The sequence below is a fragment of the Crotalus tigris genome, unplaced genomic scaffold (assembly GCF_016545835.1).
Source record: "Crotalus tigris isolate CLP2741 ecotype Arizona unplaced genomic scaffold, ASM1654583v1 scf7180000024310.2302065, whole genome shotgun sequence".
Taxonomy (NCBI): Eukaryota; Metazoa; Chordata; class Lepidosauria; order Squamata; family Viperidae; genus Crotalus; species Crotalus tigris.
The window spans coordinates 1855259-1881531 of record NW_024100482.1 but is presented as its reverse complement, the minus strand read 5'-3'; the positions used below and the strand labels follow the sequence as shown (position 1 = coordinate 1881531).

The window sequence follows — 26273 nt, the reverse complement described above, 5'->3', positions numbered from 1 at the left end:
GAGTAACAAAAAAACTGCTGAAAAATTTCAAGTTCTCAAGCTGCCATCTCTGCCATCAACAAGTAACTCATCTTGTACAAAGCTTCCAGTATTGAAAAACAGCAATAACTGACTCCAATATTCTCCTCTACCAATAACTGACCCATATGTTACTGTGAAATACTCAGCTTGGCAGCAAGTTCCCTTTGAATGATCTGCCAATTGTCCTTAATTAATTTATTAACCTTTCTCATATGAAACTTATAAACATTAAAATAGGTTTCATTTCTTTTGGTTTGTTAATTGCATCACTTATTTTGGCAGCCCTATCCATTATTGAGTTGATTTCTTCCCTTGAGGATGGCACTGAGTTGCAATATGAATTATAAGTGGCTTTTTTATTTAGTGCAGTTTAGATGTCCAACACTGGCCCTCTTGGATGTTCAACTGAAATGTAGTAAATATCGAGTGCTGCATACTGCATTCCCATGAGCAACACTAATGAAGAACCGTGAAGTTTTGAGTTCTGAGAAAAACTGCACTAACTATAAAACAAATGTGATTGTGGAGGAAAAAAATATTCTGCTACGTGACAAAAATGGCTGGGGAAAAGATGAGATTACAGAAAAAGTAACTAGAGATTCAAGAATGAATTATTTGCCTATAACTTGAATGCATTAATAAAATAAATTTACAGACATCTGTTTCAAATACTTTAAGCATGAGATTGAGTTAAGACTAAAAGGATAAGTTTTTGTAATATTATTTGATTGTTAGTCCTTGGGTTATGACTATTCATTCAGCAATTGTTCAAACTTACAAACGGTGCTGAACAAATGGTACTTATTACAAATCGTCATAGTGATCGTGATCCCAGCACTCAATATGTGGCTCACAGTTACAATGTCACAATAAGTCACAGTCATGTGGATCATGATATCCAACATTCCCTACTGGCTTACTACAAACAAAATCTATAGGGAGCTGGCAGGAACTCAGAAGTCCGATCACTTGAGGCCCTTGCTTAATGACCACTTGGTCTTCAGGTTATGATGGCAACTAGGACTGCCAGAATTGTTGCACTTTGCAACTGTATCACTTAGTAACAGAAATTCAGATCCAAACTGTCATCATAACCTGAAGAGTACTTGCAGCATCAAAGGAAAGTATATGACAACATGAATTATTTGAATTAAAAAATATTTATTGTAAAGGTTGAGTACAGAAAGTAGTACACCATGAGAATGGAATGCTTAGTAAATGGCTAAACACTAGCAAGGAGTAAAAGATGGATGTGTGGATACTTCTTTAGTTCTTTAATGTAATTATGGATAAATGTACACATATGTGCTATTGGCCGACAACTTGAATGTTCCCAACAAAAATAAGATAAATTGTATAATGCAATAAGAAATATGAATTTGCAAATCAATAAATCAAAGGCTAAGGTAGTTTTGTTTGATTGGAAAAATGGAATTAACTGCAAGTTATATGTTCATGGTGAAAAACTGATATAGTTTAATTGGTACCTCGATGAACTGTTTATTAAAGATAGAAAATGGAGAAATTTTCATATATTCAAATGCTGGTAGAAAACAGTGGATAGTAGTAGTATTTGTCAAAAGGGATAAAATTAATATAAGAGCAGAGGTATCTCTGAGAGATTGAGGTGGGACAAATAATTAAAGTAGCAGCAATTAATTCAAGCTTTTTGAAAGACCTTTGGTAATGACAGCTTGGTATTACTTTCATCATTATTAATCTGTTTAATCATTAACTGATTTAATAACTTTTAAATAATACAATATTTAAACAATATTGCATATTTAATACAATAGAAAAAACAGTAAAAAAATCTACAATAGTTACAGGTAAAAAATGTGTGCAATGAAAATTAATAATTGTTATTATTATTGTTATAGTCTTTTCTGATGTACTCAGCAAACTGATAAATTAGAGTCAAATCAAACTTTATCCCAAGACAATTCTTCAAATACTGTCACAACGCATTTATTTTTATTTATGAATAAGATGTATAATCCTGCTGCAATCAAAAACAGACTCATAGAAATTTACAATAACAGTGAATTAAACATATGTAAGATAAATATATTAAAAACCCAAAGCAATACAGTACTTAACTTGACTGGAAAAGCTCTATTTTCAATTTTTTTCTGGAAGCCAGATAAAGTGAGGACTAAATGAATCTGCCACAGGAGCCATGCCAGAAAGACAGCCCCAGGTTAGAAAACAATTTCTAAGTATGCCTCCTCTTAACTCCACAAAATGGAACAACTAGCTGCTTCTCCTGACTCAACAGGGAGCAGATTCAAAGCCAATCACAAATGTTGAGGTCAAATAATTCTAATTTTGTCAGTTATTTGCAATTACAGCTTCTAATGTTCCAATATTAATGAGAAAAACTCAGATTATTTCATAATCTTTTTATTTCAATTATTAAGTATTAATATTTTATACAATTTTCTAATTACTTTTGAGCTTTTTAAATGTTATATGGTATTAACATGTCTATAGTTTTAATTCATTTTCTTTAACTACAGTGCATGATGTGTGTATGTGGCTATCTATCTGAATTTGGAAAGCCTATAAGCATTTTATGGGATCATTCTGGAATACTTTTTCAACACTGTAAACAGACCAATATTGTAAAGCACTAAAATCCATACTTTTTGCATAAAGTGCAAATTTATTGCATAATCATGTTGTTGTCTTGTTTTATAATCTGCCCAGACAATTACATTAAAGTTGCTGATTATGTGGTCAACAATCCCATATTTCTTTTTATGTAATTTACATATGTTGTTTTTCCAGTTTTCGTGGTCTGCAAATATAAAACTTTCCATTTCCTTTCTGATGAATCTAATCTGACACCATTTTCCAAGTTTCATTATTATTCACTGTCCCTTCAATTTATTTTAGATATAGAGAGATTTACCTTTTCATTTTTACATTTGCCACTGTAACTGTTCAGTTCTGTATGTCAAGGTTGATTCTATGACATACAAAAGGCTCTATCTGTAAATATTTATTAACCTTCACTCGTTTCTTGCTTTTACGTAATCATTTGCACCTCTGATTTTATCCCCCATTGTCAACTCCACTTGCAACAAACCAATTTTCTTTGGTAAATATAAGTGATCTGTCACTTTCTGGATACAAGTGCATTTAAATATAGGAACCATAATCTACAACACTGACCCAGTATGGCAGATAACTGCTTTTCAATTTCACAGTCCAAGAAAGGGGGTAAATTCACTCAAAGACACCCAGCTTTGGTACTCGGAACTAAAACCGGAGTCTTTCCATTCTTAGTACCTTAACCATTACATCACACTGTATCTTTCTTATATATGTGTGGTTGCAGGTATATTGGGCAAGCGCATGTATACATTAATATATAGCACCATTAGATAACTGGATTGTAAACTATTATATTTCAAAACAGAACAGATAAGATGTATGCCCTGTCATTATATTGATTTGTAAATTGTGATATATTAATTGTGAAAAAATGTCTTTGAATCTTTTTCTAATGCCAAATTGATGCTGTAGGATTTAGATCAGTGTTTCTCAACCTTGACAATTTTAAGGCATGTGGACTTCAACTCCCAGAATTCCACAGCCAGCATTGCAAGTTGAAGTCCACTTGCCTTAAAATTGTCAAGGTTGAGAAACACTGATCTAGACACTAAAATTGATTTTAAAATCCTGCCAAAAAATTTTAGATGAAAAAGGGATTCTTACTTTAGATCAATTACAGGATGATATGAATACTACTTGTACACTGCCACCCGATAATACATCAATTAAGATTTCAATGTGGACCAGCAGCATTTTCAACTTCAGGCATCTAATTTATTAGAAGCAATTATCAAATCCTATGAGATAAAAAGCCTATGCTTAACTATAAAGTGTTAAGCAATATGATAGGCAAATGTCAAAGACTGAATGAAATAAAGCAGAGTTCCCCAATCTTTCAGGTTTGATGGCCTGGAGTGGGGGGGAGAAGAAGGGATGGTTTTGTGAGAGGAGTAAATGCATGCACGCACATGTGTGTGTGTGCACGAAAACCCGTTGCTCGTGGGAGTGGGGCCGTGAGCACCCATGGCGAGGCTTGTGCAAGTGGGACTGTGTGTGAACACACACATGCATGCACCAACCAACCACTCATGCGGCCCAGTGGCCAATAGATGGCGGCCTGATAGTGGGCTGCAGCCCTCAGGTGGGGGACACCGGAATAAGGAATTAGAGACCCATAACAACCATGTGAAACTGTTTGAGCCTCAAAATCTAACATTTCAATTCATCTTAGATTATAGCTAATCCTCTCCTCTCCCCCCTCCCAAATTATTTGGACTTATTTATTAATCTCATTGTCTTTATATAATTATGAATGAATAAATAATAATGTTGTTAGATGTGCAATGAGAATAATGTGTTACAAGTTTTGTAATATAGTTCTTATGCTTGGGGGGGAAATAATTATATATATTCATTTATTTTTAGATGAATTTTATATGACTCAGAAGAAGCCTGATAATGTATTATTAATACATTAAGTGGTAAGATATTTGTAATTTGTCTCATATGTAAACTGCACTTAGGTAACCAACCTGTGTTGTCTTCCCTTCTCCCTCCTCTCACCCCAGTTTAAATCCTATGTATATTTAACCACTCCAATACATCTGACAAAGTGAGGTGTGGCTCATGAAAGCTTGTGTCTTTTAATAAAATTTGCTAGTTTAAAATACTGCTACCAATTTCATATTTTTTGCCTGACAGATTAAAGCGGATCTTTATCTGCGATATCCAGTGACAAAAATAAAGTCATTATAGTCCTTTCTCTACAGAATAAAATAAGTTAATGAACATTCCAAACCAAAAAAATTCTATTATATTTTTGTAGATAAGAAGCAGCATACCTTCAAACATTTAAATTTGGTCATTTACTTTCTCTAACTTGAATACTAATTACTTTGAAGGTAGACATTAAGAGTTTGTGCACTATGACAACAATAGACTGAAACTTGATCATGTTTGTACCTGCTGAATGTAATTACTTTTGACATTCATACATTGTATTACTCAGTTTACATCTCAACTGAAATTTGCTTGAGGTACAAAAAAATGAAATTTTGATTTTAGGTTTTGCTGATTAGATAGGTTGCTGTCATAGAAATGGCTAGTATAGTGGTGGCAAACCTATGCCACGTGTGCCAGAGGCGGCACTCAAGAGCCCTCTCTGTGGGCACGCGCACCGTTGCCCCAGCAAAGTTCACTAGAGTAGCGAGCACGTGGCATTTGGAAGCGACAGGGCAGGAAGTGAGCGAGCAAGAGGCTTTGGCCCCCCGGGGATGCCCCGGAGATGACGAGGGACTGGCCCCTGGCCACGCTCACCCAGTCTGCCGTGACCACTGCAGCCATGCCCACCCAGTGGAACATGCCCCCACGCCCCCCCCCCCGAGGGCACCACAATGCTGATGCAACCCTGGCACTTTGTGATAAATAAGTGGGTTTTGGGTTGCACTCGGTCTCTAAAAGGTACACCATCACTGGGCTAGTATGTATTATTATGTAAAAGTAAAAGGTTGAGGTTATTCTACTGCTCCAAAAAGAATCAGTAGTCAATGTTTTTCTTTTTCTTCTCCCCTTTACCCTACACTTTTTTCCTCTTCCCTATTTCCTCCCTTTTTTCCCATTATTTTCATTTTTCTTTGTATCTCTGTATTTTATATTTTGATAAGCTAATAAATATATATAGAGAGAAAAGGATGACATTATTTACATTTCCTGAACATGAGCATAAATTTGTTGTACTGTATTTATTCCTCTTTAAAAAAGGCTTCTGAATAAACTGCATCTAAGTGTTAAGAACAGTAAAATTCTTTGGCATTTTTATTGAAATTAACCGATTCTAGTTAATAGTCCAGAAACAATAACAGGAACATGAGCAGGAAAAGTTCAAAATGCATTAAAATGAGAGATAAATATAATTAAGATTTAATACTTGAGACCAAACTCAGTAGTCCAGACCGAAGCATGGTTATTAGGAAGTGTGTCATGATTACAAACACACTGCTGAGAAGAGAAGTGGTATTACTTTCCCTGGAGAGTTTTTTGTTTTCAATTGAAATAACATTTAGGGATGATTTACGTTAAAAACAATGTTTTAACAGAGCTTAACAACTTAATACAATTGTGAGTGCACATCAAATAATAATAGTTGGGGTTAGCAAATATCTAGTGAAAAATGGACTACAGAACTCAGGACTGTTGGTTGAGCAACCGGGGCCACTAGCTGCAGGACCACTGAAAGAAAGATTGTGCATATAAATAAAGACTGAAAACAAAGAAATAATGATCTGTTATTACAAATCAAATCCAAAGACAATAAAATATCTAAAAAGAATGCATCATTTTTGAAACATCCGGAATCAGAAATAACAGAACAGAGACTAGCAAATCAACACTGATTTATAACATGAAATAAAATATTCAGAGAAAAAGATTTGAAAGAATTGCAATCATCTACCCAGGGCAAAGAATTTGAAGCCTTGCCAAATGTAGGTCAGACTATAGAGGGGGAGTCAGTAGTAGAGGAAGCCATCACATTTACTGAAACATTTTCATTCTCAGATCAGGTACTCTCTCCTCTGGCTTCTTTTCAGAAAGAACAAAGCCCTCTAGCAAAAAAAATGAAACAAACAATAACTAAGCATCTATAATAGCATAAAAAGAATAGAATACGTTTGCTTGCATCAAAGCTTGTTCCAAAGAAATAGCTAGCACAAGTATTAAAATATATCAATACTGTAATATCAAATGCAAGCATCAGCTCACTGCAAAAATCGTACCAACTAATGCAGGGGTCCCCAACTCCCGGTCCATGGACTGGTACCAGGCCATTGCATGCAAAGCCCGATCTGTGAGATGCAGGCAGCACACAAAACCACGCACCCTCCAAACCGGTCCATAGTGCCCAAAAAGTTGGGGACATCTGAACTACAGCATGGCTGAGTATAGAATAGAACAAAACAGAAGCTGGAAGGGACCATGGAAGGTCTTCTAGTCCAGCCCCCAGCTCATCCAGGAACCCATACCATTTCAGACAAGTGACTGTCTAGTTTCTTGTTAAAAACTTCCAGTGATGGAGCGCCCACAATTTCTGGAGGCAAACTGTTCCACTAGTTAATTGTCCTCACTGTCAGGAAGTTTCTCCTTAATTCCAGGTTGCTTCTGTCTTTGGTCAGTTTCCAACCATTGTTTCTTGTCCTGCCTTCTAGTGCTTTGGAGAATAATTTGACCTCCTCTTCTCTGTGGCAGCCCCTCAAATACTGGAACACTGCTATCATGTCACCCCTATTTCTTCTTTCCCAAGTCCTACAGCTCTTCTTCATGTTTTAGTCTCCAGGCCTTTGATCATCTTAGTTGCTCTTCTCTGAATTTTTTCCAAAGTCTCAACATCTTTTTTGTACTGTGGTGACCAAAATTGATTACAGAATTCCAGGTGTAGTTTTACTAGGGTTTTATAAAGTGGTACTAATACTTTGTGTGATCTTGATTCTATGTCTCTGTTTATACAAACCAGGATTATATTAGCTTTTTTGGCTGCTGTTGCACACTGCTGGCTCATAATAAAGTGATCGTCCACTAGGACACCAAGGTCCCTCTCACAGTTACTGTTTTTGAGTCAGGTCTCACCTAATCTGTACTTATCCTTTGATTTTTCCTGCCTAAATGTAAAACTTTGCTTTTTTCCACATTAAAACTTATTTTGTTGGATAGAACTAACAAAATGTGTTTTAATGTGGAGAAAAGCAAAGTTTTACATTGTAGTCAACACCCGAAAAAATAAAAACAGTGCAGTTCTGGGTACCGCTATGGGAAAACCCAAAGAAATTCAACATGAATGCAGCTTGGATAAAGCAACTGCACAAGAATAAAAAAGAAGCTGAAATGAAACATCCTACAGTAACAGCAGAAATGGTGGACAAAAGGATCAAGAAAATTAAAAATGGTCAGCACCAGCTGAAGGAGACACTTAGATGAGATGGGCAATGTGGAAATATACAGTGAGGGAAAAAAATATTTGATCCTCTGCTGATTTTGTACATTTGCAAACTGACAAAGAAATGATCAGTCTATAATTGTATTATTTATTTATTTATTTATTTTAACAGTGAAAGACAGAATAACAACAAAAATACAGAAAAATGCATTTTAAAAAGTTATAAATTGAGTTGCATTTTAATGAGTGAAATAAGTATTGGATCCCCTATCAATCAGCAAGATTTCTGGCTCCCAGGTGTCTTTTATACAGGTAATGAGTTGAGATTAGGAGCACTCCCTTTAAGACAGTGCTCCTAATCTCAGCTTGTTACCTGTATAAAAAACACCTGTCCACAGAAGCAATCAATCAATCAGATTCCAAACCATGACCAAGACCAAAGAGCTGTCCAAGGATGTCAGGGACAAGATTGTAGACCTACACAAGGATGGAATGGGCTACAAGACTATCACCAAGCTGCTTGGTGAGAAAGTGACAACAGTTGGTGCGATTATTCGCAAATGGAAGAAACACAAAATAACTGTCAATCTCCCTTGGTCTGGGGCTCCATGCAAGATCTCACCTCGTGGAGTTTTAATGATCATGAGAACAGTGAGGAATCAGCCCGGAACTACACAGGAGGATCTTTTCAATAATCTCAAGGCAGAGGGGAACATAGTCACCAAGAAAACAATTCATAATACACTACACCATGAAGGACTGAAACACTGCAGCACCCACAAGATCCCCCTGCTCAAGAAAGCACATGTACAGACCCGTCTGAAGTCTGCCAATGAACATCTGAATGATTCAGAGGAGAACTGGCCCACAAGATCCCCCTGCTCAAGAAAGCACATGTACAGGCCCGTCTGAAGTTTGCCAATGAACATCTGAATGATTCAGAGAACTGGGTGAAAGTGTTGTGGCAGATGAGACCAAAATCGAGCTCTTCCACATCAATTCAAATAATTAATGTTAAGAAAAGGAGGAATGCTGCCTGTGACCCAAGAACACCATCCCCACCATCAATCATGGAGGTGAAAGCATTATGCTTTGGAGGTGTTTTTCTACTAAGGCGACAGGACAACTTCACCGCATCAAAAGGAGGATGGACGGGGCCATGTACCATCAAATCTTGGGTGAGAACCTCCTTCCCTCACCCAGGGCATTGAAAATGGGTGGTGGATGGGTATCCCTCCTGAGATGTGTGCAAACCTGGTGGCCAACTACAAGAAACTTCTGACGTCTGTGACTGCCAACAAGGGTTTTGCCACCAACTACTAAATCATGTTTTACGAAGGGGTCAAATACTTATTTCACTTATTAAAATGCAAATCAATTTATAACCTTTCTGAAATGTGGGGTTTTTTTGTTGTTATTCTGTCTCTCGCTATTAAAATAAATCTACCATTAAAATTATACACTGATCATTTCTTTGTCAGTGGGCAAACATAAAAAATCAGCAGGGGATCAGATACTTTTTTCCCCTCACTGTAAATGAATGATTTATGATTGAAACATCTGGCTGATCTATACATACTCTTTGTCAAGCAATTTAACAATATACTGCAAGATGAAATTGAAGATTGGGTTTAACATCTGGCAAAACTTGATAATGAAAGATCCAGCAAAAATGACAGCACCAGGTAATTACAGGTCAATTACATGCTTACCAACAATTTTTAAGTTGCTAACTGGTGCCACAGCTGATACAGTCCAACAGCAATCTAATTAAAAACAAACTCTTCCTCCTGAACAGTAGAGGAACAAAAAAGATCACCTCCTAATTGACAAGATGATTTTGGAAAATTACAAGAGAAGGAAGACAAACTTGAATATAGTTTGAATTGATTAAAGGTAGTCCTCAAGTTATAACCATTTATTTAGTGTCTGTTCGAAGTTACAACAGCACTGAAAAAAGTGACTTATGACCATTTTTCACACTTAAAATTATTGCAGCATCTCTGTGGTCACTTGATCAAAATTTGGATGCTTGGCAACTGGCATACACAGTTACAGTGTCCTGGAGTTATGTAATCACTTTTGCAACCTTTTGACAAGCAAAGTCAATAGGGACATCTTAAAAGTACAAATTCAGTAGAGGAAATACCACCTAGGCAATAAATATTTGGGCAATTTTAGTCATCAGATACACAGCTAGAACAGTGGACTGGACTCAATCAGAAACAAAAGCCCTGGATAGGAAGGCCAGAATAATAAGGGCAATGAATCATGCCCTTCATCCATGAGCAACATTGACAGATTCTACTTACCACGGCATGGGAGGAAGGTTGGCTTACCTGAACGCCTTTTCTCAGCATGATGATGAAGAATCCACCAATGGGTTATTTCAGTCCTCCTGCCCAATCAGACTAAGTTGTCAAGTTGTCATGCCCCTCCTCGCCTGGGACCTCCCAGTTTCATCGATGGCGTAGCCAATGACAACAGTTCGACATGACGACTCTCAAAGCAGGTACCAGGAAAAAAACAACAAGCCCCTAACACGGACCTAACTGACGTCTAGAAGGGAGGGCATGGATTCTTCATCATCATGCTGAGAAAAGGCGTTCAGGTAAGCCAACGCTCCTTCTCCAGCATGATGACTGAAGAATCCACCAATGGGACGTACCAAAGCTCCTGCAGTCCCTATGGGTGGGAGTCAGTTGGGGCCTGTGAACCTGAGGGTGTCACTACCTGCTGTAAAATACATCTACTGAAGGCAGCCTCAGCCAACGCAAATTTGTCCAAACAGTAATGCCTAATGAAAGGGGAAGGCGAGGACCATGTCGCCACCTGCAAATGTCCTCAATGGACGCTTGAGTTGCCCATGCCGCAGATGTGGCAGCACTGTGGGTGGAGTGAGCCGTCACATGACTAAGAACGGGCAGGGCGAGAGATACGTACGCGCTTGTAATACAAGCCCTGATCTACCTACCTATGGTGAAAGCTGACACCTTTTGGCCCATTGAAGAAGGCCGAAAGGATACAAACAGGGCTTCAGACTTACGGAAAGCCACCGTGTGCTTGATATAACAGCGCAAGGCTCTCCTTACATACAGTTAGTGCCATTGCCGTTCCAAGTCATGCGTCGGGTGAGGACAGAAGTCTGGGAGCATAACCTCCTGTGCCCTATGGAATACTGTGTTTATCTTTGGAATAAACGAGGGATCTAATCTAAGAACCACCCTGTCCTCGTAAAACATGCACAGGTCTTTCCTGATCAATAAGGTAGCCAATTCCGATATGCACCTGGCAGAGGAATGGCTATCAGGAAAGAGACCTTAAATGACAGGTACCGCAAGGAACATGTTCTAAGTGGTTCAAAGGGAGATCAGGTTAGTGCCTGCAGAACCCGGGTAGGTCCCAAGAGGGATACCTATGAACCACAGGGGGTCTATTATTGGTGACCGGATGGTAGGGTGTCGGGACAGACTCTGAAAAATCCCAGGAATGTACCGTGGAAAGAGCCGCTAGCTGTCTACGGATAGTGTTGGGCGACAACCCCTTGTTGATGCCCTCCAGTAAGTATTCCAATACCTTGGGAATGGTTACCTGTGACAGACTCACATGATTCTTGTCGCACCAGCGACAGAAGTTCCTCCACGTATGGTCGTAAATACGATTAGTCGCTGGTCTCCTGGCAGCCTGAATCATATTGATCACCCCTGACGAATATGACTCTCGAGTCAGGGTGCGGCGTTCAAGTGCCAGGCGATCAACTGAAGCCACTGGGGGTCTGGATGTTGAAGATCCCCCTGCGTCAACCGTATGCGGTTTTCTGGAATCCTCCATGGGGCTGAGACGGAGACACTCACCAGGTCTGCAAACCATGGTCTTCTGGGCCAGTGAGGAGCAATAAAGATTACTTCCGCCTGTTCCTCCAGGATCTTCCTTACAACTGCTGGAAGCAGAGGCAGTGGGGGGAAAGCGTACAAGAGGTCTTGCGGCCACTGGCTGCGTAGGGCGTCCACCCCCTCCGCTCCCTGAGAGGGGAACCGAGAAAAGAATCTGGGCAGCTGGGAGTTTTCCGGCGAGGAGAACAGGTCCACAATCGGATGACCAAATCTGTCCGAGAGCTCCCTGAAGACATCCGGGTGTAACTTCCACTCCGAATGGTCCACTATCGACCTGCTGAGGAAGTATGCCTGCCGATTCGCCTCTCCCAAGGTGTGCTCAGCCCTGATGGAAAGCAGGTTGCTCTCTGCCCAGGAACCCAATGCTCGAGCCTCCGTCATGAGGCACTTGGACCGGGTGCTCCCTTGCCGATTCACATGAGCTTTTGCAGCCACGTTGTCCGTCAGGACCAGCACATGTTGCCCTTCGAGTACTGTGTGAAAATGCTTGAGAGCTAGGTGGATCGCTCTGAGCTCCAACCAATTTATGCTGTGCCTCAGGTCCGTCTGTGACCACTGACCCTGAGCCATCTGGATTTGGAGGTGTGCACCCCAACCAAAGAGACTTGCGTCCGTGGTCACACTGATGCAATGAGGCTCTTTGAAGAGAGTCCCCTTGTGAATGGCCGAGGATGCCCACCAGCCAAGAGAGAGACACACCTGATGAGGGACGCACACCAACTGGTTGGAGGTACTGGTGTGTTGTCTCTGCTACGGGAGCAGAAACCACTGGAGGGTTCGAGCATGCAGTCGGGCCCATGACACTATCACTATGCAGGATATTAACTTTCCCAGGAGCTGAGAAAGGAGAGCCAATGACACAGTCCTGCTCCTGCGTACCCTGAGTGCCAGATCTCTGATGCTCCTGCGCCGCTCCTCTGACAAATACATGTGACAAGAGTCCGTGTCTATTACCGCACCCAGGTGTAACAGGCAGGTCGAGGGAGTCGTCTGGCTCTTTTTGGAATTTATCAAGAATCCGTGGTTCTGTAGGGTCCTGATTGTGAGGGCCAAATCCAACTGGGCGGCTGAGACTGATTGTGACTGGATCAGTATGTCATCCAGATAACACTGGACACGCACCTGAACCAACCTTAAATGAGCTGCCAGCTCTGCCAGGATCTTGGTGAAGACCTTGGGGACAGAGGAGAGGGCGAATGGTAGAGTCCTGTACTGAAAGTGGCGGTTGAGATTACAAAACCGCAGATACCTGCAATGTTCCAGGAGAATGGGAATGTGCAGGTATGCCTCTTTTAGATCTATTGATGTCAATAGATCTCCTTGCCTGATACTGCTTAGGATGGAATGTAGCGTCTGCATCTTGAACCTCCGATATTGTAGGTGGAGGTTCAGCCCCTTGAGGTCGAGGATTGCTCTCCATCCCCCTGAAGATTTGGGGACTACAAATAGGATGGAGTAATACCCCAATCCCTCCTGGTTCAGGGGGACCTCCTCTATGGCCTCAATGCTCAGTAAATGTCGAATGGCGTCCTCCATGAGCCCTCTTTTTATCAGGTTTCTCATGGCTGGACAAGAGACAAAATGGTCTAGGGGTGTGGATTTGAACTCCAGGGACAGGCCTTCTCTTATGGTGCGCAGAACCCAGGAATCTGTGGTCGTGCTTTCCCATTGGCGGATGAAAAGAGTAAGTCTGCTGCCAAAGGGGGGGAGTCTCCTTAGTCACTTGGCGCAATGGAAGGGACGATCCCCTCTGCCACGAAAGGAAGGCTTATTCTGGGTCTGGTACCGGGACCTGTCCCTATAGCTCGTCCTATCAAAGGAATGTTCTGTCTTAGGAGCTGGGGGTTGGTAGGATTATCCCGGCTTTGCCGTGGTTCCAGTCCGAAAGGACTGACGGCGACCGTAGGGGAGGAAGCACCTGTAAGTTCTCCTAGCCAAATGAGAAATGACCTTCTGTTAGGTGCAACCGAGCTCACTGTGCTTAAATGAAGCTTCGTTCTCTCCGAACGGCAGTCGGAGGAACAATGGAAAATTAATAATGAACTTGTCCCTCGCAGCGCTCTCCGAGCGTCCTAAGCCACTTGACAGCTGGCCAAAGAGTCTTCGGCAATGATTTGTAGGCCAACGGACTCAAAATGGTGGCCGTTAGAATGGAGCTCCGACCGGGCCCGGTCAGAGAGGAAGGCCATGTGGCCTCAAAATGGCGGCTGCGAGATATGTCCTCTGCAAGGGGAGTAGGAAGACTCAACCCCTGCTTAATCTAAGGAAAGAAATACCCCCCTCTCCTATCTAGAAGGGGTGTTGGGAAAAAACTCAATAGACTGCTGAGTTTAGTGAAAGGAAACTGCCCCCCCCCCTTTTATGGAGAGGAATACTACTTCCTCCCCTAATAGAAAGGAAATAAGGACCAGAAACCCCAGAAAAGGGAATAATCAGAGTTGTAATTCTCTCATCAACAAGAATCCACCAATGTTTTACAAAATCTAGTCTGACCTGCCATCCAAAAGACCTGAGAGTCAAGCTATCACGTCCTCATGGGCGAAAGACTAAGATGAAACTGGGAGGTCCCAGACAGTCCTCCTGTCTGATTAGGCAGGAGGACTGAAATAACCCATTGGTGGATTCTTCAGTCATCATGCGGGAGAATGTTGCAAGTATACCAGATAGCTGAAGAGGACACTGAATCATTGAAAGACAGTGAAGAAGATGCACTGAAGCTAATATACTAGGAATGCTTACTGAGTATTGGAAAGACTAAACTGGACAACAAGAAGGAACAAGTGAAGAATGGAAAAGACACACAGCAAGGCAAAATATTACACGACCAATACAAAAAAAAGAAAGAAAGAACTAACAGGCAAATCAGATAATAAAAAGATCTGGAAATGGCTAAGAGCTGGAAAATTGAAGAGACAGAGAAACTAATACTGGCTGCATAAGACCAAGCCTAAGAATAAATTCATACAAAGCCAGAATTGAGAGGACAGCAAGAGACAGCAAATGCCGCCTCTGCAAAGAAGCTGAAGAAAGAATGGACCACCTAGTTAGCTGCTACAAGATGATCACACAGACTGACTACAAACAATGGCATAACGAAGTAGCAAACGATGCATTGGAATAATTGCAAGAAATACTATTTGCCTGCAAGCAAAAACTAGTGTGTCCACAAAATAGACAAAGTAATAGAAAATAAAGACACTAAAGTGCTCTGGAAATTTTAAATTCAAACAGACAAGCAGCTACCACACAATATTCCAGATTTTAGAATTGTTGATAAGAATGACAAATAGTCTGAATAGTGGATGTTGCAGTAGCCAGAAACAGCAGAAGAGAAGAGAAAGACCTATAGAAAATTACAAAATATAAAGACCTGCACATAGAAGTAGACCAACTGTGGCAAAAGAAAACAAAGATAATACCAATAGTAATAGGCACATTGGGTGCAATCCCAAGACAACCAGAGCACCATTTGAATACCATCGGCACTGACAAATCACGCACTGACAAATCACTATCAGTCAATTGCAAAAGGCAGTTTTACTTGGAAAAGCTTACATCCTACAATACCATCAAATAATACCTTCAATACCACCAAACAACTTCTGCCTATCCCAGGTCCTTTGGAAAGCTGTTTGTACAACTGCACATAGATAATTAAATAATTAGAATTAATACTGAATTTATATTAAATAATTAGAATTAAAATTCAATTTTATATTGAATTTTATATTAAAAGATGTGCCAAATTGTATTTAAAAAAGAAAAGAAGTAGTTTTGAAAAAAGTTCTCAAAAACATTAAAGCCACTTCAGAAAATGTATAGGAATGCAATAAATGAAGAGTCCATGTAAGAGCACACTGACACAAGGTAGGATATACCGTAAATCTTAGAATAATTTAGACTTAAGTTTTTATTTTTTTTTAAAAAAAGGAACCCAGTGCAGCAATGCAGAGGAAATTCTTCCATGCATATGGCAACTTAGTGATTCAAGGTCGCCAAATCACTTTTGTAATTCAAAGGGAAGCAGCAAGACAGAATTTCACTTGCACACACAAATAAAAATCAGTATTCAGAAAAGTTAAAATTTAATAGTTGTGATATTTTTAACCAGAAAGCTATATATTTACATTCTCTTTGCATAGATAGTTAATGAAAGTACATCAGATTTATTCAACAATGGGAAGATTTATTTATTTACGAAAACAAGGGCTAAGCCTTACTGCACCTACCAAATATATGGAAAAAAATTATTGGAAGCTTTGAAAAAATTTCTACTTCAAATACCAGTTATTTCTGGAAACAAGAAGCAGATGTTTCTTCTGTTTGGCTCAACTATGCAACAGAACAACGGGCCTTTTGTTACGCTGTCAGCAAGAATGTTATTGCTGCCTTTTTAAAAAATGTCTATCATTAAAGAATCTGGTTGCGTGGTACACTGTATAGTAAATGAGAATTAACAATAATGGTTTAGACAAAGAACAGTTGCAATGTAAACTATTTCATTAATATTCTTTCAAGATTTTAAAAGATAAAAGAATCATACACGTGTAACAAGCCAGCAAATATATTTTAACAGGATATAACAAAAATAAAGGTTTTAAGAACTAGGAAATCCTAGATTAGATTATGTAATTTGAGCTTTATTCCCACTAGATTGCTCCAAAAATGGAACAGTTGAAAACTGCATTCCCTTTTATTTTGAAATCTATAGAAAAGAGGTTTACTTACTGTGGCCAGTTTGGTTTGTTCGTTCACTACTTTAAAAATCCAATGCAAAATAATTTTCAGAAATTTGTATCAGAACAATATACCCAAATATCCACCCCCAACACAAAAAGGAATATGCACAGCCCTCTCCAGAAATATTTTTTCATATTAGGATTTATACTCCTACTCATCAAGAAATTATCGTGATTCAACAAGGTTACAAAAGGTCACTGAGCATTTCTGTGCATGGGGAGGTATAATTAATTTCTGTTACAGTAGTTCCAAACAACAAACTATTTTAACAAACCTCAGCTTCAGAATCCAATTCCTCACAGCCTCAATAAATATAAACTACAACAAAAGAGGAGTTATACTTCAGCAACATGTCAAGAGTTGCTGAAGCATGTATTAATGAGAGTAATAGTAAACTCGTCTGTTTCCGAATGCAGTTCAAGGTATTGGTTTTTACCTTTAAAAGCCTTTAATGGCATAGATCTAGGATACCTGATGAACGGCCTTGTCTCACTAGAACAAGCCCTTCCTACTCGTGCTGACAGATCCTGTAGGTCAGTGGTGCCAGAGGCAGCACTCAGAGCCCTCTCTGTGTGCACGCGTGCAGTCGCCCCAGTCCTAGGCCTTCAGCTGGGTTTTATAAAACCTTTTTGCTTTAGGCCTCCACCACAGTGTGCAAAAAAAAAAAAAAGAAGTTCAATCAATCAGTCAATTTCAACTTTTGGCAGGGAAAAAAAAGATCTTGCAAAGTTGGAATTGACTGATTGAACTTTTTAGTCCCACCCAGTCTGTCGTTACCATCGCAGCCATGCCCACCCAATGGGCGACACCCAGCCAATGGGCCATACCCACCCGGCACCCGACGATGCATAAGTGGGTTTTGGGTTGCAGTTTGGGCACTCGGTCTCTAAAAGGTTTGCCATCACTGCTGTGGATCAAAGGACTTCAACTATCAGGATCCAGAAGAAGAGCTTCTCTGCTGCAGCACCTGCTCTTTGGAACATCTTACCCTCTTGCTCTCTGCTTTCCACCTATCTGTCTTTTTGGTTATCATATTGATGTGTTTATTCTTTCTATTATTTTACTTCTCTTCTGTTTACACGTCTTTCATTTTTCTTTCTATTATTATAAGCTGCCTTGAGTAGTTGTATAGCCAGATAAGTGGCAAATAAATTTTAATAACAACTTTTGACAATGAAAACAGTTCTATTTTTCATCTTGGCTTTGTGTATCCTACATATAATTCTAAAAATAGATAGTGATAGTAATAGCAATTTTTATTAAGTTCCATGTAGTTTAATCTTATTTGTTTGTTGCAGTCAAGAGGCTTTCAGCAATTCACAGTAGTAAAGAAGGAATAAAAAAAATATGTCCATCAAAAAATAAAAAATATAATAACTACAAATCCAACCCAGGCATCATCCATAACCCCAAACCTTCTTGAATTGCTTCAAGGAGGAAATATTCCATAGTAGAGGCACTGCCACAAAGAAGCAGCACCTACAAACTTCTGAATAATATGTGGAAACGGGTTTGCGATCATTTTTCTCCATGAAAAGGTATGATTTAACCTAGTGGACAGAGAAAGTGGCCCTGGAGATATCTTGGTACCAAACATAAAGAGTGTAAATGTTAATTATCAGCACCTTGGATTTCATTTGAAAGCTGACTTGAAGCCAGTTTAGGGCTCAGGGCGCAGATCTGATATGTGCATATTGGCACATTCCAACCAATAAATGAGCCTTTGCATTCTGGACTAATTGAAGATTCTAGATGGACTTCCAGGGCAGCCCCACGTAGAGTACATTGCACTAATCCAGACATTTAGGATCATGTCCTTTGAGTACATCATAGTTCTTTGCATGCCTACTTAAAATGAAGTCATACTCAAGAAATTTATTCCCCGTATATGGTCTTGCAATCTCAAACTTCTATGTTAACTTTTTTGTCTTTCAAACATCAATCACAATAGGAAAACATTAAAACACCTGCCACACATATCATGTGTTTTCCTATTTCACTCAGAAACAAACGAATATTTAAAGTCATGTAAATGATTACATTTTTTTCACAGTGTTAGCCTCAGGAAAGAAAATTGGTTAAGCTGATTTGCAGAGTTGATGGGGTAGCCTGCTACTCCTGAAAGATACAGATCATTTGGACCCACTTCATTTGGGCTTTGGCCAAGACATGGTGCTGGGACAGTTTTGCTAAATTTGGTAGATGACCTACAGTATGTCAGAAACAGGGCATGGGGGAATGATACCCCACTTTTTCTCCTGAAGGTCTGGATAACTTTTGATACCAATGACTACAGTTTTTTTGGTTTTTTTGGGAGGGGATTGTCTGGTGGGATTAGTCCTTGAGACACAATATTTGAAATGATTTCCACCCATGCCATGTCTGAAAATAGTACTCAACATTTATTATTTGTGACCCAGGCCATTGATCTATGCAGATATATTAAAGCCCTTTCCTCAACTGGCCAGACTTGGCAAGAGTTAGCTATGACTTAGTTATACCACATCTGGAGTTCATCTGATCCTGAATCATGCTTTAGGAAGTGTCCGGAAGTTGCAGTTCATGCAAAACAAAGCAGCTAGATCATAATATATTGTAGTCTGGGCTGAGAAGCTAATCAGGCTTGAGCTTCATTTGCACTTGGTAAAGGATTTCAGAAGAAAGTAATGACAAACTATTTCCATATTCTTCCCTAGTACAATATGGCAATATAGTCAATCAGAAGATAACTGTGACATAAGGGAATCTTTCCCAAGAAAACTACAAGGATAAATCCAAGGAATCACCAGGAGGGTTCAAGACTGACATGGATGTACCAAAACAAAACCAACATATAAAAATTGGAAGTATTAATCTGCAATCAGCAAAACAAAAAAAATTAAGGGACATAAAATGCGAGCAAAGGTAAAAATCATGCAACTGAAGAAAGCAGCACTGAACAAAAAATCAAACATCCCCAATGTTTTTCCATATATTTCCCTGCCAGCTTTATCTTATTAGCATTCCCAAGACTTCTGGGCAGGAGGATTGAGCGTCAGGCAGACAGGAAATCTGTTTCTGTCCTAGTTGCTTTAAAGAGCTGTACTTATTCACTCAGAAAAAAAATGAAACATTTGCTCCCTCTGCCAGCCTGAACCATAACCCACTATATCCAAGTCTTTAAAACTATAGCCACCAGCTATCCTATAGTACAGTGGTGGAGAACCTATGGCACGGGTGCCAGAGGCGGCACTCAGAGCCCTCTCTGTGGGAACGCGCGCCGTCACCCCAGTCCTAGGCCTTCAGCTGGGTTTTATAAAAACCTTTTCGCTTTAGACCCCTCTGCTGCTGTGTGCAAAAAAAAAAAAAAACTGATTGAACTTTTTAGTCCCACCAAGTCTGCCGTTACCACCACAGCCACACCCACCCAATGGGCCACACACCCCAATTGGCCACACCCACTCAATGGGCCACACCCACCCAGTACCCGACAATGCATAAGTGGATTTTGGGTTGCAGTTTGGGCACTCGGTCTCTAAAACAGTGATCCTCAACCTTTCTAATGCCGTGACCCCATAATACAGTTCCCCATGTTGTGGTGACCCCCAAGTGGGTGTGGCCACCAATAAGAGGGAGTAGGACAGCTAGGGAAAAGGGAAAAAATGGCGGACAGCATGGTTTAGCGACCCCCGTGAAATGGTCATTCGACCCCAAATGGGGTCCCGACCCACAGGTTGAGAACCACTGCTCTAAAAGGTTCGCCATCACTGCTATAGTGCTCCAAATGCACTATAAGTCATTACTCAGAATGGCAGGTTCTAAATGTTAACATAAATAAGTCTCCCAAATAAGTCTCTAATAATTTGGTGGTGTAATAACTGGACAGCTGTTAACACTGAACAATTTTATTCATTTTTGCATAATTAAGAATTGGAATTGCATCAAAAAAGTTTCTGAATGATAATTTTTACTAGAGTTTTGTAGCACCAAGATATCATAGGTTGTATAAAAAAATAAGCTTGAATAGTTTAAGAGCACATTCACTACTATATTTCCATTTAATCCCTTCAAAGCAGTCATAAATTGATTTCACTTGATTTGAGTCCAACATTACTCTCCCAGTTGATCATCATGGTAGCACAAAATATGTATTCAATCAATAATCCATCTCTGGATTATTGATTGAATACATATAGTAGAGAAACAACTATCACCTTTTGTCCACTTCACCCCAAAAGGAAATAAATTGATACTAATCACCGATACTACTGATACTAATTACCCATGTTGCTCTGTTAACCTCAATGGTAGACAATGGTTTGGGTGGAAAAGACATCCTGCCACCATTACTATATTACACAAGAGTAACTGAAGAGACAATCACACTACATTGGCAGTTCTGTGATCAAAAGTCTTGTCTCTAGTTATCTCTAACCATAGTGCATGTTATGGGACCAACTGAGAGGCAAAAGAATAAAAACTAAGTCTTAATACAGTCAGCTTCTGACATTCTAATTTGAGTAGACATTTGTGTGATTACAATCAATAATTAAAATGTAAGCAACCTATATTTCTAACAATTACGTGCAGAATAATGCAATGCAAAGATCTATGTTTGAATTTGATCTGCTAATAAATTTTCCATAAATTACTAAGATTATAATAATTGCATAACAGCAAAAGGGGATTATCTATTGTGTCACAGGTATTGCAATTTATTACATTTGAGCTCTTATTATTGTATTCTGTTACAATGGTCATTCTTGACTGCTTTACATTGCTATCAGTCTTCTTACATTGTGCAAGTTCCTAGTTAGAGGTCTTTCTCTTTCTTTCCAGCAACTCTATTAAGGACACAGAACACAACTATGTTGTATCAATACATAATGTACTGAAGTATATGCACATTTAGAGATGCACAGATCTGTGTATTTAGTTTAGTTGTTAGTATACCTGGGTCAGCCATAAATGCAATTACAGACTAATAACATTTATAATGTACAAATTATTTGAAATAAATCTTTCAGAACTTATGAGAGCATCTATGAATGAAATAAAGTGGCTGTACATGCATATGCATATGGTGACATCCAAGATTTGCTCCTGAAGCAGCAACATGAACTTGGAAAGGATGCAATTGTTTTAACAATCCTAAAAGGGGGTAATTTAGTCAAACTTCTGCATGTTACAAAGCATTCTGTAGAAGAATTTGAGCAATGTTTCTAATGATTAGCAAATGAAGCAATGATTAGTTTCTTCTGAAAAGTGAGGTGAAGATAGAGAAGTGGAAAAGTACAGGCATTTCTGTAACAGCATTTTTATTTTTGTGGTTCTTTTCCATTCTGTAGAAGGAGAAATTCATTTTAGAAATGAAGAGATGTCCAATATTGGCAAAATGGCTCTGTTCCTTATCAGTTCACACATCAATACTTTCAGATGGAAACCCAAACTCTGAAATGATGCCTACATAGCCACTCTAAAATTGGCTATGATACCAACTGGAAAGGAAGATCCCTGGGGTGTGTACCTTATTACAAGCAATAGAGCTCTGCAAATCATTAGAAAGAGATGCTTTACAACAGGGGTGTCAAACTGTCGGCCCACAGGCCAGTTGCATCATGCGAAGGCCGCGCCCACCCCAGCTCCGGCAATGCAAAAAAAGTGACGTCGCGGCACATCACGTGACATGGCAAATTTGATACCCGTGTTTTAAAACACATGGAAACAGGCACATGTAAGACAACTGACAGCTATTTTCAATACAGCCCCCAAGTCTTGCAAAAGATATTGCTATTTTAACAGTTAGGAGATGCCTAGTTCATGCTTCTGCACATTGAAAAACACATACTTTAAATATTTAAATAGCTCAAGACTGGACAGAGGAAACCTTTACCTTTTTAACAGGCAAGTATGACTGCCTTTTTTTATTTGAAACAACAAATGAATAAACTATGATTGCATGCTGCTCAAAGTAAATTCTGGATTGATTCTCAGAAGTATTACTGGGTTTAATAATGATGAATCACAATGTATGTGGTTGCTACTTATTAACACTGTGGAAGTCGCACATTCTGTTAAACCATGGGTTATTATGATTTGTAGAACACTTCATAGTAGTCTGCTTTGAATGTTACACTGAACTATCAGTTATAGATTACAAACCACAATGGCTGTTTCATACTAAGTCAAAAACAATAAGCCACATTAGGACATAAAGTACACATATATCTTGTTTGATGATTATCTTATTATACGGTTTCCTGATGGTTTGTGATTTTACATAGTGCAAATTATAAACTCTACTAGACTTATTATTAACTAGTGCACTGTTACAGAGCCTTTTTATTTATTCAAAGACTCAAGGAGGCTTACAATGAAAAAGCAAGAATATATAACCTTGGAATACAGATATGTTGTTGTGTTCTTTCTATTTTTGAGCTGGTTATCAATATAATGAGAGGACTGATTTAATGTATTTGTATGCTCAAGACTTTAGAAATAAGGCCAAATCATGTTTTTTTTGTTTTTGGAGATCCTTATTTTGTTATTTTTTAAACTTGTTTTGCTTCTGCTTTGTACTTCAAAGCAAAAATTAAAAATATATTACCTATAAAGACAAACCAAAGATAACCATAAAATCGATGTAATTAAAATAAAAACCAAGAATAAAAATAAATAACATTTTTTAAGATTAGGAAACACAACCCAATCCTAAGAGAGAGAGTGACAGTATAACAAGGGTAAAATCAGACCATTTTCATATACTGCACTCTCCATCCAACACACACCTAGTAAATACAGATTGCTTCAAGAGCTGGTCTGAATAAATTTACCACCCACTGTTAAGAGTTTTGTTTTTGTTTTTCAAACAAAGTCACTCTTGCCCTCTTGAAGACTCCAAATCAGAAGTAACAAGACATTTTGATTGTTCTTACTGACTGCAATCCTATACTCCCTAATTCAGACATATATGAGTGACTTCACATTCAAATATGCAATTTTCCTAGAATTGTTAAATGTCATTCAACAATACATCCATTAGAGGTCTTTCACTTACCATAAATGTAATGATTACATTCCTCATTTTTACAAAACTCATCAAAGTTCAAATGTTAAAACAATGTTTTTAAAAAGACATCAGGCACACTTTTATTTTTTTAAAAACCCACAATACTTGCAAAATGACAAAAGTTCTGGCCTTTATCAATATAACTTTCTACAGCATTGCTATGTTGAGTTTGCCATATTGCAGAACATTTTATGCCATATATTTTAGCATATATTACAGTCAGGAACTCAGCAGCAACAATAAACACAGTCATATGTTTTGTTACTTATGATGATGTATCCACGCAGAATAGTATCTGGAAATATATATATATTTATACGAAGCATTAACCGTCATAAAAGCAAAAACATGAAGGGAAAAGAAAAAACATGAAGGGAAAAGAAAAAACATGAAGGGAAAGTAAGTTACCTCTTGAGTTCTTTCAGATGGTTTCTTCCTCAAAGCTAGTTTAATCCTGGGATCTACAAGGGATGTCATCCTATTACTCTTGTTATCCAATTACAGAGTTCTTCGGAGTTAGTTTATGAAAGCGAGCGAGGGAAAACAATACGCGAGCTCGGGAGCGCGATTTTTTCCCCTTCTTTTTAAGTCCAGCCAAACCCCCGAGTTAAAATGACGTTGATTTAAAGATTTTCTTTTTTTTCCTCCTCCTCCTCCTCCTCCTCCTTTCTTCTTTCGTAACTAATCCCAAACAACTGGCAAACTCAAAGATTTCATCAAGAGAGGGCCGTGGCCAGCCGAGGGAACTGGAGATCCACCACCAGCCGAGCGTCCTGCCCGGGGTCCCTCTTCGACAAGCGGGCGGTCTGTGGCGGCGGCGGCTCCCGTTGCTTTCTTCCTTACTCTTGAGGAGCCCAAAGTCGCGCCTGCTGAGTCTCCCTCGCTGTTCTTCCTCCCAAGCTCGCCCCCTTCGCCACTGCTGGGCGCGAGAGGCAGACTCCCTAACCGCAACGTCCCAGCCGGCCACACTTGCAGGAAGTGCCTGCAAGTCCGGCCGGCTGGGACGGTGCGGCTGGAGAACGAGAGGGAAAGAAGAAAATTAAAAACGCCGCCGGGCACCTCCTCAGGAGCCGAGAAACTCACCTCGCGGCAAGCTTCCCCGCACCCGAAAGGCAATCCAAGGCGCCCACCCACCGCCGAGCTCGCGGGAAGGAGCCCTGCCTCAACTGGGGAGGGGGTGGCCGGGCAAAAGGGCGGGCGGCGGGCAGGAGGGAGGGGCGGGGGCAGCGAGGTCACGTGATAAGGCAGAAGGCGCCCGCTGGCTGGCTAGGCCCAGGTTGTCATTCAGCTCAAGAAGAAGGCCCCACCCCTTTCGCCAAGGCAGGGGGGATGAGGGGTATAAAAGGCTCAGTGGCGCGAATAGCCAGAAAGGGCGTCGCCTGGGGATGGGGGGGAGGGGAAAGGGATATAACGTGTGACTGTTTTGGGGTCCTGCCGCTAGAGAGCCGGAGTCTCTTCGCTCAGGGTTCTTTTGCTGCTCCCGGACGAGACCGCCTTGGGCCTCTGTAAAGGGGGCTCGGTTGTACTTTCTGGGCCCGCCCCGCGAGGCGGGCTGCTTGGAGGGGGGGATGTCTCCGCGAGGAGCGCGCTGCTGTTGCAAAGCGAGGGGATGGGGGGGGAGAGAAGGCGGGCCTGGAATGGGGAGCCCTTCTTGGGTTGCAAGGAGCAGCGGTGATGCAATCTGCTGGAGCAACTTTCTCCGGCGTTGCCAGCCTGCGAAGTTGGAAGTTGACTCAGGGCAGTAAGCCCGAGGATGATAACCGCAGATCCCTCCGAGTCCCGCGGGCTAACCGCCGCATCCGCTTCTTTCAGATTGGTTGCACTGTTTAGCTGGGCCCGGCGGGCCAGACGCATCTGGAAGGCACCTGGTTGGGGAACCTCTAACACTTTTCATGGGTCAGCTCAATAAATCAATAGCAGCCTGCTGACCTTGTTTTGCCGATTAGCTTAGTTATTTGCATTTTGAGCTTACTGTGGGGACATGGCTCGTTACTATTGTGCAGATCTTCGGGAGAGCTTCAGTTTATTGAAGGATCCAGGAAAGTTCCTCTTTAGAAAACAAGTCTGAAAAAAGCTTTGTGTTTCTGTGCGTGGGTGTCTATAGGGGAAACCCGTACTGTTCATGAAACCCATTGAGCCTGATTGGGCATTCCCAAATTTTAGGGCAAGGGTACTTTTCCATATTGAAGCAGATCTCTTTATACCTCCAGAGGCAAGTCGCTCATCAGATCTACAGAGATCTAATGACTGTTAAAAAGCTTCTGCATTTTAAAATTTATCACTGGACCTATTTGAGATACTTGATTTTATTTGGCAGACTGTTTGATCCCTTTGTCAAAGTATCAAAAAGAACAGCAGTTCTTTAATAATGGCAAGAGAAAGAACAATGGGTTATTATGAAGTTTTCCAAATGAAATCAAGAGGAAACAAAACCTCTTCATGTTTTCAACTAAAATTAAATGAACATGCTGCAGTTTGAAAGAAGCATATTTTCCTCCAGTTCAGGATGTGCTTTTTCAAAATTGCATTATTTTCTGTTTGAGCACTCCTTATAGCTGATTGCTGTTAATGATGCAGCCTTGCT

The 26273-nt window shown here is 40.1% G+C and overlaps 1 protein-coding gene across 11 annotated transcripts in view; it reads right to left on the bottom strand.

The window, feature by feature from the left end:
• The window catches only part of RAPGEF6 (Rap guanine nucleotide exchange factor 6), a 162584-nt gene extending 137704 nt beyond the window's left edge, over nt 1-24880 (bottom strand). For all 11 annotated transcript variants that reach the window (XM_039324948.1, XM_039324955.1, XM_039324951.1 and 8 more), the window contains exon 1: nt 24098-24880. In XM_039324948.1, the coding sequence (XP_039180882.1) occupies nt 24098-24166 (69 nt within the window). In that variant the 5' untranslated portion in view covers nt 24167-24880. The remainder of the gene's footprint in view (nt 1-24097) is intronic.
• Nucleotides 24881-26273: the final 1393 nt, after the last annotated feature.